General features: G+C 32.9%; 3 protein-coding genes across 4 annotated transcripts in view; 1 reads left to right on the top strand and 2 right to left on the bottom strand.

The window, feature by feature from the left end:
• LOC132736732 (condensin-2 complex subunit G2-like) overlaps positions 1–2,792 on the top strand; it is a 39,609-nt gene extending 36,817 nt beyond the window's left edge. For both annotated transcript variants that reach the window (XM_060723931.1, XM_060723930.1), the window contains exons 26-29: positions 538–629; positions 928–1,028; positions 1,701–1,803; positions 2,554–2,792. In XM_060723931.1, coding sequence (XP_060579914.1) covers positions 538–629; positions 928–1,028; positions 1,701–1,803; positions 2,554–2,623 — 366 coding nt within the window. In that variant the 3' untranslated portion in view covers positions 2,624–2,792. The remainder of the gene's footprint in view (positions 1–537; positions 630–927; positions 1,029–1,700; positions 1,804–2,553) is intronic.
• A 1,664-nt stretch (positions 2,793–4,456) lies between these two features.
• On the bottom strand, positions 4,457–8,871 carry LOC132736731 (uncharacterized). The gene is made up of 2 exons (XM_060723929.1): positions 8,224–8,871; positions 4,457–7,938 (listed from the first exon to the last, which is right to left on the bottom strand). The coding sequence occupies exons 1-2, from the start codon at positions 8,810–8,812 to the stop codon at positions 4,766–4,768; spliced, it is 3,762 nt and encodes a 1,253-aa protein (XP_060579912.1). The 5' UTR covers positions 8,813–8,871; the 3' UTR covers positions 4,457–4,765.
• Positions 8,842–11,481, bottom strand: LOC132736737 (uncharacterized). The gene is made up of 3 exons (XM_060723936.1): positions 10,775–11,481; positions 8,957–9,914; positions 8,842–8,853 (listed from the first exon to the last, which is right to left on the bottom strand). Exons 2-3 carry the CDS (start codon positions 9,890–9,892, stop codon positions 8,842–8,844), a joined length of 948 nt encoding a protein of 315 aa, XP_060579919.1. The 5' UTR covers positions 9,893–9,914; positions 10,775–11,481.
• Between the last annotated feature and the right edge of the window lie 4,487 nt (positions 11,482–15,968).

Genomic DNA, 15,968 nt, shown 5'->3' with positions numbered 1-15,968 from the left:
AAGTAGTTTTTAAGGGAGTTTTGTTTGTTTGTTGGTTGATTTTGTGCGTTTTTTGGGGGAGGGGGGGTTTAAACCAAAAAAGTAATTACAAAGTAGCATTTGTAATGGAATTATTTTGCGATAGTGTCATTTTGTTCACTTTATCAGTTCTCGCTAAAATCTTCTTTACTATTTCACCGTGACATCTTGAGGATATTTGCTATAATTTCAGCTTGAGAAGAATTAAAACAGATTAACTGAGTGAAAAATGTAACTTTGGTTTAAAATGTATCACAAATAGTTGCAATAGGTTGTTTTGAAGGATTCTTTGACACTGAAAGTGATGCCTTATTCTCTCTTAACTTCAAGACATTATGAACACGATGCTTTTCCTTCCTCTTTATAGTCATATCAAATCAGTCAGGCGATTGATTTGCATTTTCTTGTTGAAAATTGTTAAATGAAACAATGAGCTGTTCTTAATAAAATCAAGACACTTCCAGTACATAAATGGTAAACGTGCTTAATACTTTACTGTTTTTTTTGTTTTATTTCTAGGATGATTTAGCAGAGAGTCCATCATTTGACACATTACCTCCCCTTTCTGGATGGCTTCTGGATATACTCACGAAAAAGAAACATTTAAACAAGTAATGATATACCAGTATTATGACAATAACTTGAAGAAACCCATTGCAAAGTTAGGATTTTGTAATGTTTGTAGTGTATTTTTGTATGTAAAAGTAACTGTTTTTGATGATTAGAACTGTATAATCAGTCATTAATTGCTTATAACATGTAAGTTATTACTTGAATATTTACTCATTTTACTTTTTTCTGAAAATCATCGTACATTTTTCTCTGGTTCGATTTCCTTGAAATACTTTGGCTCATCTTGAGGTGTGCAGCTTTCATATCATATTTTTTGTTCTTGGTTTTCTTTTACAGATTTTTCCTGGATGAGTTGATAGATTGTGCAGAGTCAGGAGCTATCAGTGACCTTCACAAGATGCACGGAACCATACAACTTCTTTGTTGTGCGGCAACATGTAAGATTTCTTTACCTCAATTTTAGGGATGATCCCTTGTTGTAGATTTAAATGTCAAATCGATGCTATCTAGTATATTGGGTATCTTACACCTTTTTGCTGGTTTTAGCATCATTTCAGGCACTCTCTAAGAGATTTAGATGTTAAATAGCTAAAAATTAGGTAATCAACTGTATGGTGTCAGGTGAGACAGAAGTTTAAATATGTAGGCTGCTCAGATTGTATACTGATCACATAAACCTTTCTATACGTTAGTCAGCTCTCAAAAAATTTAAAGTGACATTATGCCAATGCAAAAGTATATAGTGAGTAAACAGGTGAATGTGTCAAAGTAAGTTTTCATTTTGCCATAATTCCTTTCAATTTTATAATTTTCTTCACTCAAAAGATAAATAACTCACATCGCCCTAGGAAATTTCTGTAAATCCATCCGAATTTCATCTGTATCATTCAAATTATAAAAAGAGTGGGGCAGTCTTATTTAAGGCAGGTTTATACTTAATTCAAAATATTTTCTAACATCAACTGTTGGTCAATCCCCATAAATAAAATCAATCTTAAGAGATAAGTGCCAATTCAGCTGAACTTGACAATGAAAAAATGAGCAAAATGTCACAAAAATGTTCAATATTGATATATAGCTTGTGATCAATGAAATACTTGTTGTTACAGGTAAATCATCTGAAAATGAAACAAAAGAACTATTGACCATTATAAACAAACAGATGGACACACTGAAAGAGGGTTTAACTGAGGAGGGTAAAGATGACCTCAGGTAATAGATTAGTTATGAAGAGTTTTGACAGGTTACTGGTTATATGGGTTAAAAGGTACGGGTTATATATCATATTGTCAGCTATGTGTACATGGCCATATACCAAGTAACCTGCTGAGGGCATTTAAGTGAACTTAGGTAATGCACAGTTGTTTTCTTTGATTTAGATAAAAATAAAACGAAAAATTGTGACAGCCATATAATTTATATACAACTCCATATGGCAGTTGATAGACAATAAGTATGGACATGCATGATTTTACAATTAACCAAGTATGGTCTGATTAACTGGGTCTACATACATGCCAAATTGTTAATTGGTTGGAAAAAAGTGGTCATATTGCATAATAGAGGGGATTGTCTCAATTTTGAACTATTGAAATAAGTAGAAAAAAATCTGTTCTTTGAAAAAAATTGGTCGTAATAGCAGATTGGAAGTGAAAACGGGTTGGTTGTTGGGTGGCGCTCTACTGTAGGTAATTGTATCTGTGGCAGTTTTGTATGTTGATAATAATGCTAATGTTGCCTGATGACATAAGTGTATTATGAAATTAAATGTTCAAATATACATGAATATATTATAATTATTGTAATAATATTATTCCAGTAATAAACAGGTAGAGTACAATTTATAAACCTTTTTCATATACTTGTAAATATTCGCTCATTCAACACCAATAATAATATTGACTTTAATATGTTTGTATATTAAATTCATATGTTTTACATATCTTTACTTTATTTCAACAGGTCTGTGATACTAGCATTGGAGGAGAAGTTAAAGAATTGTCAGCAAGATATACAAGTTGTAGAGTCCTAACATTTTACAAATTTTATTCAAGTCTTATGAAAGAAGAGACAGACTGTTTTATTATTTACTCATCAAAATTTGTTATGGATATTTATCGCTTTCTACCTGTATAAGTTGATTTACATGATTTTCAGTTAAAAATTACGAACCCTCCTTGGCATGTATGCAAGTGGCTGTAGTGTAATTATGTTTCAGTTTTTGAATTACGAACCCAAATAATTATGTACACTAGTGGCCATAATCATATCTTCTCAAATGATGATGTCACGTTTAGGTATAAGGGAAACTTAGAAAGATAGCAAGAGCGGCTTCAGGTTTATTATTATATGACGGGAGGTTAGTCAATATATACCGGTTTATTAGTGTTTATAATCTTTAAAGTACTTTAACAGCCAACATGATACAATGTTACAGGTTGGTCTTGTTCTGTACTTGTGACACAGTCAAGTCTGTAGTTATATGTAGGTGTAACGGGCTGGACAGGTTATGTAACTGTGACACAGTGAAATCTATAGTTACATGTAGGTGTAACAGTCTGGTCTAGTTGTGTAGTTATGAAAAGGTGACACAGTAAAGTCTATAATTAAGTGTTACTGACTGGGCTGGCTATGTACCAGTGACACATTCAAGTCTATAGTTAGGTTTTACAGACTCAACTGGTTATTAACTGATGACACATTGAAGTCTATAGTTTGTTTGTTTGGGTTTTATGCCACACAAACATAGTATTGATCATATGTCGACATTCAAGCTTTACTGGTGGCAGAAGACCTAAGATGTCATCCTGCGCATTATTTCACCTGAGTAGAACCACTGACGTACTGTAAGCTGGCTGGATAGCTTCCTCTCATGAAAGAAAAGTTCCTGTCAGGTTTTGAACCCACAGCGCTGAGGGGCAAGTGGATTGAAGGCAACGACCTTAACCACTCGGCCATGGACGCCTTCAAGTTAGGTTATAAATTGTGCACTTTAGACACAGTCAAGTCTATTGTTATGCGTAGGTGTAACAGGTTGGCTTAGTTAAGTATCATTGAACATTCAAGTCTATAATTAGGTGTTTAAGGTTGGCCTAGTTATGTTCCAGTGAAACAAGTCTAAAGTTATGTGTTACAGGCTGGCCTGGTTATATCACACCATCAAGCCGAGAAAACTGCAAACTCTCAGAAAGTGAATTTAATACATTATAACATATCTATACAAAGCGCTTTTTTAAATAATTAGTGATGTTTCTACTGAATTATGAATTTTAGTATATATACATTATATAGCATGTATTTTTAAGGATTGATCCATTAAGTGATAAACTGTACTTCTGCAAATTTTTACATGTAAAATAAAAATATATATATACTTGTACATGTATAAACTTGAAGTAAAGTTTCTTTCTTCTCTCCCCAAACACACTGTTAAGCAGCCCACCGATCAGTAGGATTAATGAAGAAATATATTTTCAGAAGTTGAAAGTTAACTGGTGTAGTGTCTGGTATTAATGCTGCAAACTCGGCCTGGCTTTGTGCACCTAACCGGTCTATGTTAGTAAACAAGGGTTTCTATATATCAAAATAACCGTTAGGATCTGTAGTATATGAAACTGCATGTTGCACTGACCTAACATGTGTCACAACATTTTTATCCAAGATGGCGTCCAAGATGGCCGCGGTCAGCTTTGTGGACATTTAATTACATATTTTACATGTTTTAGTTGGATTCTTTTTCTAAATTTATGTATTATTTTCATTTTAAACATTTTTTAAACATTTTGTAAGAGTTATTACAAGTCCTGAGGGAGTTTAAGAAAATGTTATCAAAAATACAGGAAAAAAACCTAAAAAAATACGCTAAAAATGAATACCTGTATTTATTAAACGCAACATATTGTCATTTTCTTTCCAATCACAATTTTTAAAAATCTTGATTATACATTAAAACATTTTATACACATACACTTGTCTTAATAATAGCTGTGATTATTTAATTACCAATCTGTTTATAAGTGATATAATATAACAAAAAAAATGACATCATCAGTGTAGAAATGTAAAACTGTTTTTATACAGTACATTTGCTCTAAACAGACAACAGTTCATTAAGAAATTGGTGCATTTCTCTTAAAACAAACTTTAACATACCAAAACACCATGTAGCATTAAATCATTTCATAATGTTATCTTCAGAAGTTTCATTGTACAAAGATGTCATTGTGAAAATATTTGTACACATTGGTCTGTCTTCTGAATCATTCGTGCAGCCAATACAGACACAGGCAGAGGTGCATGGTATCTGATTTTTAAAACACGAACACAGTTCATTGCAGATAATACATGAACAAACTACATCCTTTAGAAGTTCTGGAGCCGCAACAGACTGAGACATGGTAATAGGTTCCAACACTCCAGCATCAGTTTTTTTGTATCCAAACTGCGAAGGCGGTGGCAAATGTTGTACTGCTATGGTTGCATTTCGCCAAATATACAGTTGTAGTACACATCTCAGACAATGCAAAACAAAACTGTTTTCAGAAGGAGGCAAGTATCGAGGAGATAGAGATTGCAATGCCTTAGAGCAACGAAGGGCATTTAATGAAGTACATTCACTGCTACCATAGAGATCAGCAACAAAACTAGTACAAGCCTGCTTTTGTGATTGTGTGAATAAAGCCTCTTCTCCCATGTCTTTTAATCCTTGATATTTGGATGCATTTTGAATCAATAGTTTAAATGCTTTCTTCTTCCCTTTGCCATAAAATGAACTTGTTGTATCACATCCGGATAAACAGTATACTGGTAAGATGATGTTATGCTGCTCTTCAGTTAACATATTGTATAAGTGGTGAACAGATATGTACCTCTTTGTATCGGTATGTACTCCTGTTCTTCCGGTCACGAAGAAAAGTTCTTCTATACCAATTGTTTGACAGTGATGGAGAAGGAGAACAAGCACATCTGTATCAGGGCTACTCACTGCAACAGAACGAACGCCTTTGGATTTGGCAAATGCAGCATGAAGAATAATTCTTGAGTCAGCTTCTTCCTGATTGCTGTTTAATTCTGGAACTTCTTCGCAAGAAGTCTTTACAACTTTGAAGCATTTATGATTTCCACTGATATAAATTGTTTCAGCATCATTTATGTGCAAGGCTGCATGTTTGATAATGTACTCTGTAAAGTATTGAATTAGACTTTCCTTGTTTTTACCAATTGAAATAAATGCCTTCCAGTTCTTTGGCAAACGCAGCTGCCCATGGATATGAAGAGTGGCTGATGACGAGACATCACCTCTTTGCAATCTTGTTTGTGACTTCAAACTTTCAGGGTCATATCTGTCAAATATGAGGTGTAAAGATTTTACACCTTCAATACTATGTGCTTTCATAAGAACAAATTTAAGGAAGTTATTAGCTACATCATCAAATGTAAGATTTTCAGAGGGAGGAGTCATTGCTTGTACAGAGGCCATTGCATCCAACAATAGCGTGTCTACATTTCTAATACTAGTTGTCTGATCTTGAAGCAGGTTTTCAAGCATCTGCATGAAATCTGACTTTTTACATTTGAGCATTGACCCATCTTCAGAGAACATACTCGTTGGAACCGCTGTGTTTTCATATGCAAACACCCGTTCTTGTGATACTTTTTTATAGGAGTTGACAGCTAGTAGCCGCTGAAACATAACTTCACTGGATATTGTTTTTAATTGCTGTTTAGTTTGAGTTCTTTTCTTAGGCTCTGTCATTGTGAGAATTTTATTTCTTGTCATTGGGCTATGGAAACTTTTCAAAGGTGGGTCAGTTCCATCAGGTTTTACAATTAATCTTTCCGAAATAAACTTGTTCATGAGTTCTTCACCTTTATCCAAGTAATCTAACATGCTCTTTTCCACTTCTTCTGTAGCTTGGATACAGGTTGCAAAATTGACTAGTCTTGGTGGTGTTTTTCTTGTATTAAAGGGGTCAATAAAATTAGCATCGAATGACGAAGCCATTTTTGCTACGCTTCTGTTGTATTGCTCGCGTTTAGCTTTGCTGTCCGTATGATGCTTGTGCTGCTGGTCTTTCTCTGAACAAAGACTCTTGTGAAAGTCTGCAGAGTACCGAGAGGAAATTGGACGTGACAAAAACCATCTTGTGAGGGCACCTTCCTTCAGTGTTAATCCAATTATTCCACCTGCCCCTTTCAAAGCTTTATTTTCAGTTACTTCTAGAGTGTAATCTAGCCATACACTGTTGAATTTGCCCGAAGACAATTTAGCAGTAAACATACCCTTCTGAAAACCTTCCTCAACATCTTCTGGCAATCTATTCATCTGTAAGACTTGGACAGTTATGTACTTTGCATATGTTGTTCTGTTTGATGCAAATAAAAAAGGAAGAAGGCAAAGTTTGGCATATTTATGAATGTTCCAGTTTGGACTTCTTGTTGATGAGATGAACAGCTTCAGAGGTACTGATATCCTTCTAAGATAATCATCCCATAATCTAAAAGTAGGAGAGATATTTCTGGACTCTTTTCTGAACTCCTCAAGTAATGAAAACATGTTATTACTTGCAGCCTCACACCATGTCTCAATTTCTGTATCTGTCACCTCAGTCTGATCTTTTAATTGAAGAAGACTAGTAATTACTTCCTCGTCAAAATCCCTCTCATTATCAATACACCAACTCTCAAAGTTTATCAGTAGTCGGGTATGCAGCACCTCATCAATTAGTTTAAATGCTGTGAGACCACGGTCAAAGTCTTTCCCAGCTAGAATATTGGACGCAGTGACAGAGGAGTAAACCCCAGACTCAGAAAGAAGTTGAAAAAGACCAGCATCTCCATAGATGTGACCAATGCCTGCAAAGACAGACATAAGCATATGCATTCCTCCCTCACATGGAATGATACCCTGCAGTTCTTCTTTTTGACACCATACTATTTCAAGAGCTTTTGACAATAAACTCATGTCGAATACTACAGGTGCATATCCTTGGCCAAGTTCATTCATGCATTCCTTTAGCCGTAAAAGAACAGTGTAAACGGTACTGTAATCAGTTGGTGTTGCCATAATAATTGGATTGTAGGCAACATTGGAGATACTAGGAGTGTCTTGCATGACACTGGCTTGAAATGTATCCCATGGTTGGAATCTTCCTAAGCTGTTTTCTGCTTGATCCTCACAAAACACTGAACATCGACCAAAATTAAAGAGCAATTCCTTCATTTTTGCAGCTTTAACTGACATACATTCAATAGGCTTAACTTCCTTCTTGGTCACTGGTGGATCAAAGTGTGGACATGGGCGAGAAGTAGGTTTCTTGTATGCTGTGATGTGGTACAAACTGCCTCCTGAAAAAAGTTTTTCATCGTCAAACATACTTTTACATGAATATAAACTTGGTAACACATAAATCGTTGGCACAATTTTTCTTGAAAAAATTGCATCCTTAAGCATATGAAACTCATTTCTCAAAAAAGATTCTCAAAATCAGATTTTAGAAATGTTATTAATCAGATTTTTTTAAATAATTTTTATGGAAATCATTGCTTTTAATGAACAGCTTAGCCTCTAGTTAAAAGGTTCAACCTTCTCAGTCACATGAGTTAATCCTTTTATTTCTCAAATAATCTTACCTGGAAAAGCTGCTTTGTCAAAGCTTCTATTTGGTGACCTTGGTAATCTAGGCAACGGCATGTCAACATCGACATTAGGGGCTACAAGAATGGAAGTCATTGCATGTGTAGTTCTTTTGCCGTCTACAGTTTTCTCATTATGGTCCCAATTATCTGCCACTCCAACGATGTACTGTCCACCATCATTTATGTGAGAAATGTTTTCAGGTACAAGTCCACCAGACTTAGTAATCCTTTGAGTTTGAATAACATGTTCAGCTGCTGAAGAAAGAAACATACGAAGTTCGGAGTAAGAAATCCCATAACCAAGATTAGACATGTCTTCAACTAAATGCCGGCTACCGAACTCATTGTACAAATGAACTGACAGACCAAGGTGTTTTGGGGAATTGACGGATGAAACAAGACTTGTAATATCAGATGCAATAGCTATCACTTTGGTTTCATGCTTCTCATTATTAACAGCAGTTGCATTAGCATAATTGTCATTGCTAGAAAGCCAAGAAACCATTCTGTACAGTAATGGATCAATAAATTCTTTCTGCTTAGCTGGTGTTAATTCTTCTGTTGAATAATACTCCTGATCCATTTTTTTAGTGTTGGCAAGAATTCGACTTTTTAGTATGCCCACTGCTTTGTGGACAATACTCTCATCTGAATCTAGTTCCAATTCCATTTCTTCTAAGTCAGTTTCCTCTTGAAAACTTTGCTCCAATTCATCATATCTTCTTACGGCTGTATCAAAAGAAATTTGACTAGAGCAAACTAGATCAGATTTTCCATTCTGATGAACACAGATCAATTCTGGCCATGCCTCTTTCAACAGTCTTTTGAAGTAATTAGTTTTGTATGCACTTACATCCTCTTTAAATTCTTCTTTGGCAATTGTGTTGAATCGATTCCTGAGTTCAGAAAGTTTATGAACCTTCATTTGTGTCATTAACGAGTATTCAAATTCCTCTTTTAATTTTAATGCTGCTGCCATGTATTTAAATTTATCAGGCGTCTCCTCATTAACGGTCTTATTCGTCTTATTTCCATAAAATTTTGTAAGACATCCTTTTTTTCTGTGATAGCGAGCTTCTAGAGCAACAAGATCTCCATTTGGTACACTCGTCAATCTTTTTATTAAGACAGAATCGCCAATTGCTTCAGCTTCTTTTAGAACCTTAGTGTAAATACTGTTGTCATCAGTGCCTATAGCTGATTCCACCATGGACCAATTTCTATCTTGCCTTTCACTGTTTAAATCACGGATAGATGAACATTTCTCTCCACAAATAAAACAATGCGATTTCCAGTCAAACTCAATTGAAGTAGATCTAGTACTAGATCTAGCTGACCTTTCAGTTTGTGTGTCCATTTTAGAGTCTGCATTGCTTTTGGACAGGAACTTTTGGTGGCATGAACTTTGGTACGATGCTCTGCAATTTCTGTGGTACCTTAATGGCACTGAGCCTTCTCTTATTTCCTTTTCATTATATAGTATTTGATTTCCTATGTAATCATTTCTTCTTATACATGATTGAAAAAGTATGTCTAGTCTGTTCAGGTTTGGATTAAGAACACATGGTGAAGTTGTAGTGAAGGAAGCTGAGCAGAAAATGCATTTCTGACCTCTGAAGTTCAGGTCACCTTTAGCTTCTCTGTCCATTGTACACTGTTGCATGCAGTCAATAAACCATCCACACCTTAAACATGATGCAAAGAGTTTTTTAGAGTTATATCCTATTATCACTTATGATAAAAATAAAATAATATAATTTATTTCATGCTTTCCAGTGTTTTACTGTAATATATCGGATGATAAAATTCTGATTAACCACTAGTGAAATTTATAAAATATCATTTTCACTGTAGCTGAACTATATCTGAATGCGGATGAAAAGAATATCATAAATAAAAGGAATAACAGGCAAAATATATGGTGCCATGCGTAAATTTTTCTCTTCAGAAAATGAAAGTAGATGTCACCATAACTCATGTTAAAAATGTAACAAAATTAGAGAAATTTAACAGAACTATATTTTAAAAGTGATGATGTGACGTCATGATGTGGTGACGTCATAAAGGAGAATGCGCTACATTACGCTGTAAAATCAGTAAAAATACTTAAAATCACTTATAAAGCGTGAAATAAAAAGATTTTTTTTTTGTTTTGCACAGAAGATTGAAATATATTTCATTTGTGAAGACCAGCTATTCCATTTTCACTCGTGGCTATGCCACTCGTGAAAATATTGCATCTGGTGTTCACTCAGTGAAATACATGTATATTTCAATCTTACATACAAAACAAACAAATATCCTCTAAAGGTTTCTTAAAATTTAACACATTTCCTAAGTGAAAAACCATGTCCTGATAAAGGGTCTTATTGTTGAAATAATACAAATATGAATCTGTTTAGTCATCATTTTATTTATACCTCTCAAAGAAGATATATTTCCTTTTTATACTGATATGCAATTATAATTTTAAGCCTCGAAATATCATGAAATACATATCAACATGCATTCTGTATAAATAACATGTTTGATTAACATTAAATACCATGTTCGTGTTGACAATGCAAGGTTATTTTCCAGGGTGCATTCTCTTCAGGACAGGACACAAAAGACAGCTACCTACATGTAAAAAGAGAGTATAGTTTAGAAGCCTGAAACTTATGCATTGCATTAAGTATATCATATGTAATGTTAAATTATAAACTTGATCTTTTCTCTTTGGTATTTTTTTTCAATCCTTTAAGAATGCTTTATTAAAATATGTAAGCGCAAAATTTAGATAACACTTACCTTTTACTGTGCATTTTCTCTGTTATGCTTGACGTCATACCACTTGTAAAGTCCAAAGTTACATGGGTGCCTTATCACTGTCAGCTATACTTGAATAAAAACAATAGAAATCAGTTCATTTATTCATAAATATAAAGACAAACATATTTTTTATTATCACACATATAATACTTTTAATAAATACTTAATTTCAGTTTTATTAATATTTTTTTTAAATTATCCGGCCACTAGTGGATATCCGAAGACTACTCAACTTTTTAAAAATCAACTAAAAGGGGTTGCCTCTCAGTCTCTGTAAATATATATAAATCAATATTACAGTATTTCAGAGTTCTAGACATTGAAAAAGAAATTAAATAACATATAAGTTGTTCTAGAAGTTTATTTTTATAATAGTGCAATAGATCTTTATCTTACAGTGTTTGTTTTTTATTTTGATCAAAATACCTATTTTTTATCGTTTTAAAGACTCAAAAACAACTATTTTTTGTTTGATAACAACATAAAACAGAGTATACCTTACCTTAAAGCCTGTTTCTACTTCTTTCTTTCTGCTAGTAGGATTGTTCAAAGCTTAGCTATTATTTTTGTTAAATGACCTCTGCTAAACAGACGAATTACAAATGGTGTCAAATTAACAAAGGGATGTAACTCTTGCAATTTACAAAAATAGAAAGAGCCCATTTATTAGTAAAAATGAATTATTTAAACAAAAATACACAATATTCAAGCAAATAATATATTTTCTTTACATTTAAACAAATTTTTGGTTGTAATAGTCAAATATCTGTGTGGAAATGCATTTTTGTATAAAAAGATATACATAAGACAAAATCAAAGAAACAAATTACAACGTTTAAAATGAAAAAATCAACTTGAAAAATTGTATATTTTCAATTACAACATTTTTATTTTGTCTTCTTAATATTTTTAAGTATGGTATTAAATGTTTCCTTGGTATAACAAATAATTTAAATCAGTGAATTGGAATGGAACTATATAAATCAATTATCACAAAATATGGTGGCCATCTTGGACGCCATCTTGGATAAAAATGTTGTGACACAGGTAAGGTGAGTGCAACATGCAGTTTCATATACTACATATCCTAACGTTTAATTTGGTATATAGAAACCCTTGTTTACAGACATAGACCGGTATGTCCAAGAAAGAGATAAGATATCCCCATTTGTTTGCAGCATTACTACTGAATAAATTTCAATAGCGAAAAAAGGTGCTCTGTATGAAAGTATTGATTCACATTTTCCAAAGGTTTAGTAAGTTATTACGTGCATATTAATTATAAAAACAATCTAAAATATAGAAGTAAATATTTAAACTAAACCCATCCTAGTTAGGCATTTTTATGAAAAACTATCAAATAATGCTTAAATAGAAACCAAGTAACGAATAATTCACAGACTATACATACCTTTAAAAACATTCTGCCTGTGTCTTTTTTTCTGGTTTAATAGCTGATTCGAAGTCATTCTGATTAACAAACAAAGTAAACTGCAAACTCGAGGGCTTTCATCTTTTTATTTGTCTTCACTTCAGTATTTTGAAAATGAAATAAATTCTGAAATATTCTTTAAAAGATGTCTTATAATACTGAATAAACATTTATATTGATGTTTTTTCTATGTTTTGTTATTTGTTTTTTTCTTTTTGTTGTTTGTTTTTCTTTTATTTTGTTTTTTCCCCAAAAGCAAACATAAACTTCTTACAACAATATTCTTAAAATGTATTGCTATGTTTCTAGTGAAATAAAAGAAATAAGATATCAAACTTACTGCACTCTTTTCAGTTTTCCGGACCATACTTAACATCTGAGACTATACAAAGGATATAAATGTGTAATTTCATGTTTATCTATTTTCTCCTGATGGTTTGTTTGAAGATGCTTCTTAAGTTTTTTTAACATAAGACATATTTGTGAGTAATAAGACCTACATCATATCGACAGTCTTGCGATATTAATATATATTATGGCAAGAATAATTAATCCTTTACAAGATGATCAAACGTTCGTTGTTGAGAAAAGCTCTAGTCTGAACACTAAGGAGGTTAAACCCCAGTCACATAGGAGCTTACCACCACTTAAGACCAGTTGACGATCACCAGTGACCTCTGGTCGCAGACAATCTTTAAAACGTCTTACGACGGCCATCGGTAATCTTCGACAGTCGCAGGTTATCTTATTTAGGTCCCACGACCAATTTCAGTCGCAGAGAGATTTCTTGGGCTTGCACAAAAACTTAAGGAATTAGTTTTCTTTAGGGATTCTTATTTCTCTCTATTTTATCGCCACATCAGCGTTGTTAGTACCGTGCGAAGGCCGATAAAAGTCGCCCCGTACATTCAATCAGGGAGGTTATATTTCCGATCCTTAAATATAGCATTGTTGTTGTGCCTGTTGGATTTTATTTCTTTCTATTCGGCATCTTTCTTGTTGGGTGGTTCCAGTATTCCTCATTTGAATACTGTTGAATCACCCTTAGGATATATGGCCTGCTTTTTAAATTTGTCTTTTGACGTCATATCTGTGATATGAAGGTTTCATAACCTCAGATCCCCTTTCAAAATCCCATTTTATTTAGTTCCGCCCATTGTTTTCTCGTTTAGGGCATATGCATTATTTACGTGGGGACCTTATGACGCTTTTCATGGAATGTCACTAACGTGTCACATTGAAGGTTCCATGATAACCGCCATATGAACACATCTGTGGATGTTTCAAAATTCTAAATTTTACCAGTTTATGTTAAATGTTGAATTCTGCTTAAGTCGGTGCTAGGGGACGTGGACGGTAGTTTTCACTTTACAGTACCGTCCATGAACAGGCTCAATCAGACCGAGCCTGCAACAATTTTGCCGTGTTTGTGCTTTCTTTAGGGATTCTTATTTCTCTCTATTTTACATACAACTTCTCTGCAAAAAGCCAAGTATTATGAGAAGTAAATTTATACAATTGATGTTAGAATGGGTAAAACATTTAAACTTTACATTATTGAGTGTTTGATAATCTAAAAAGAAAAAAGAATAATATGCGTTTTAATATAATATAGCTATTCATAAAACTTAATGCAAAATAAAATGACTATTTTCAACATTATTTACTAGTTTCATGTACAATATTATATTATTTGTACATGTTCTCATTATAGATTAAGTAATTATAGTAAACGACAAAACGATTGAAGTTTCCAAATGGAGCTAAAGTAGGATATTTTTAAGTAATTTTGTTTTCTTTTAAAGAATTATATAAGCAGACAGCGGTAGCAGAAAAACTTTTCTTAGCACTTTTAAATATGATTGACATGTTGCATGATAAGTCTGTGTACAAAGATCAAAAGGTGGTTCGTTAATTCCTTGTTTCGTTATATTTCGTATAAAGAAATCGGCTTCGTCTGTTTTTCACGTGCTAATGTTATATCATTTGATAATAAACTAGAGGTGCTGTCTTTGCAGTAAGTTTTTTTTTACATTGCACTTTAAATCACGCATGTTATGGAAGGTTTAAAAGGTGCCTGCTCGCGATTTTTTTCTTTTGTAAATGAAATACATGCTTTCTTTTCCTTAAACGTGAACATTAATCTCATCTTTGAGAATATTCATTAAAATAATATTTTTCTTAAATTTAATTGCATGCTTTTTGTTTACAATGGGACTACTTTATTATGCAGATAGAAAGATTTATTGTTTAAAAAGAAAAGAAAATATGCAAGGAAATACAGAGTCATGTATGTTTATCAATATAATATAATGACATCAATGAATAAAACGTGACATACAGTTTATCTATTTGATATTTTACGACTTTATTTGTTTACTTTCCTTCAACTTCTTCTCTTTATGGATGTAAGATTATCATAAGCGGTGCTCCACTTACTTTATATCTATTATTAACGGGCAGGGTTTGTTCAAAAATCTGGTAAAGGGATGATACATCGGAAGCCGGAAAGCATAAACACCGTTAACATGATAATTGCTGACTCGATTTGATTAAGTATTCATGAGAGATAATATAAAAGTGCTAAATCCTTCACCTAGCAACGTCGTAAGCTGCATTTAATCCTTAACACTTACGTGCTTGAATTAATGATTCCAAAAGGCCAGAAAACTATAACACCACAGAAGTCACTTATAAGCGGTTGACATGCTGCCACTTTATTTAATTTTGTCTTGGCCTTTTAAGTTTTATGATTAAGACTTTTCCATAAAACAACTCACTAATACATGCTTACACGAAACTTTTTAATTACATTTAAATATGTAAAGGAGAACAAGTATCATGGTTGTTTCATTATTTTTTTCTTATTTTTTTTTGCACATGAATATAATTTACTCACTGTTTAGGATTTATTTAAAAGAACATTTGCGCTATAATGCATGTTAACTAGCTGCGACAAAAGGAAATTGAATGCATGATATCACGCGTTTGAAGGCGTTTGAAGGCGTTAGACGCAGTTAATTCTATACTGACATCATTAATTCAAAATCAAATGAATTAACCTTTAAATTACCGATCGTTACTTTAAATTTTTGTCTGCATGGAAAGTAAACAAAACATGGAAAGTTGTTGGACACACTGACACCATCGCCTACTGATAAAATTTCCATAGTGATCAAAAGTGCTCTTTATTAAAGTATTGATTCACATTTTCAAAAGGTTTAGTCAGTTATTGCGTGCATATTAATTATAAAAAATATTCTAAAATATAGAAGTTAATATATAAACTCAGCCAATCCTTCTTGGTCATTTTTATGAAAAACTATTCAATTATGTTTAACATAGAAACCGAGTTGCCGTACGTGATATTTTGCGATCAGATCTCATATATAAAATATAAAACATCCTTCAAAAGCTGTTTTATATTACTGGATAAATATGTATTTTGTTGTGTTTTTTTTTCTTTAAATAGCAAAAATAAACATTCTACAATAAT

The sequence above is a fragment of the Ruditapes philippinarum genome, unplaced genomic scaffold, assembly GCF_026571515.1.
Source record: "Ruditapes philippinarum isolate M1 unplaced genomic scaffold, ASM2657151v2 ctg1994_1_1_1_1, whole genome shotgun sequence".
In the NCBI taxonomy this organism is placed as follows: domain Eukaryota; kingdom Metazoa; phylum Mollusca; class Bivalvia; order Venerida; family Veneridae; genus Ruditapes; species Ruditapes philippinarum.
Note: the sequence above shows the minus strand (reverse complement) of the source record. Positions and strands in the feature narration are given on the sequence as shown.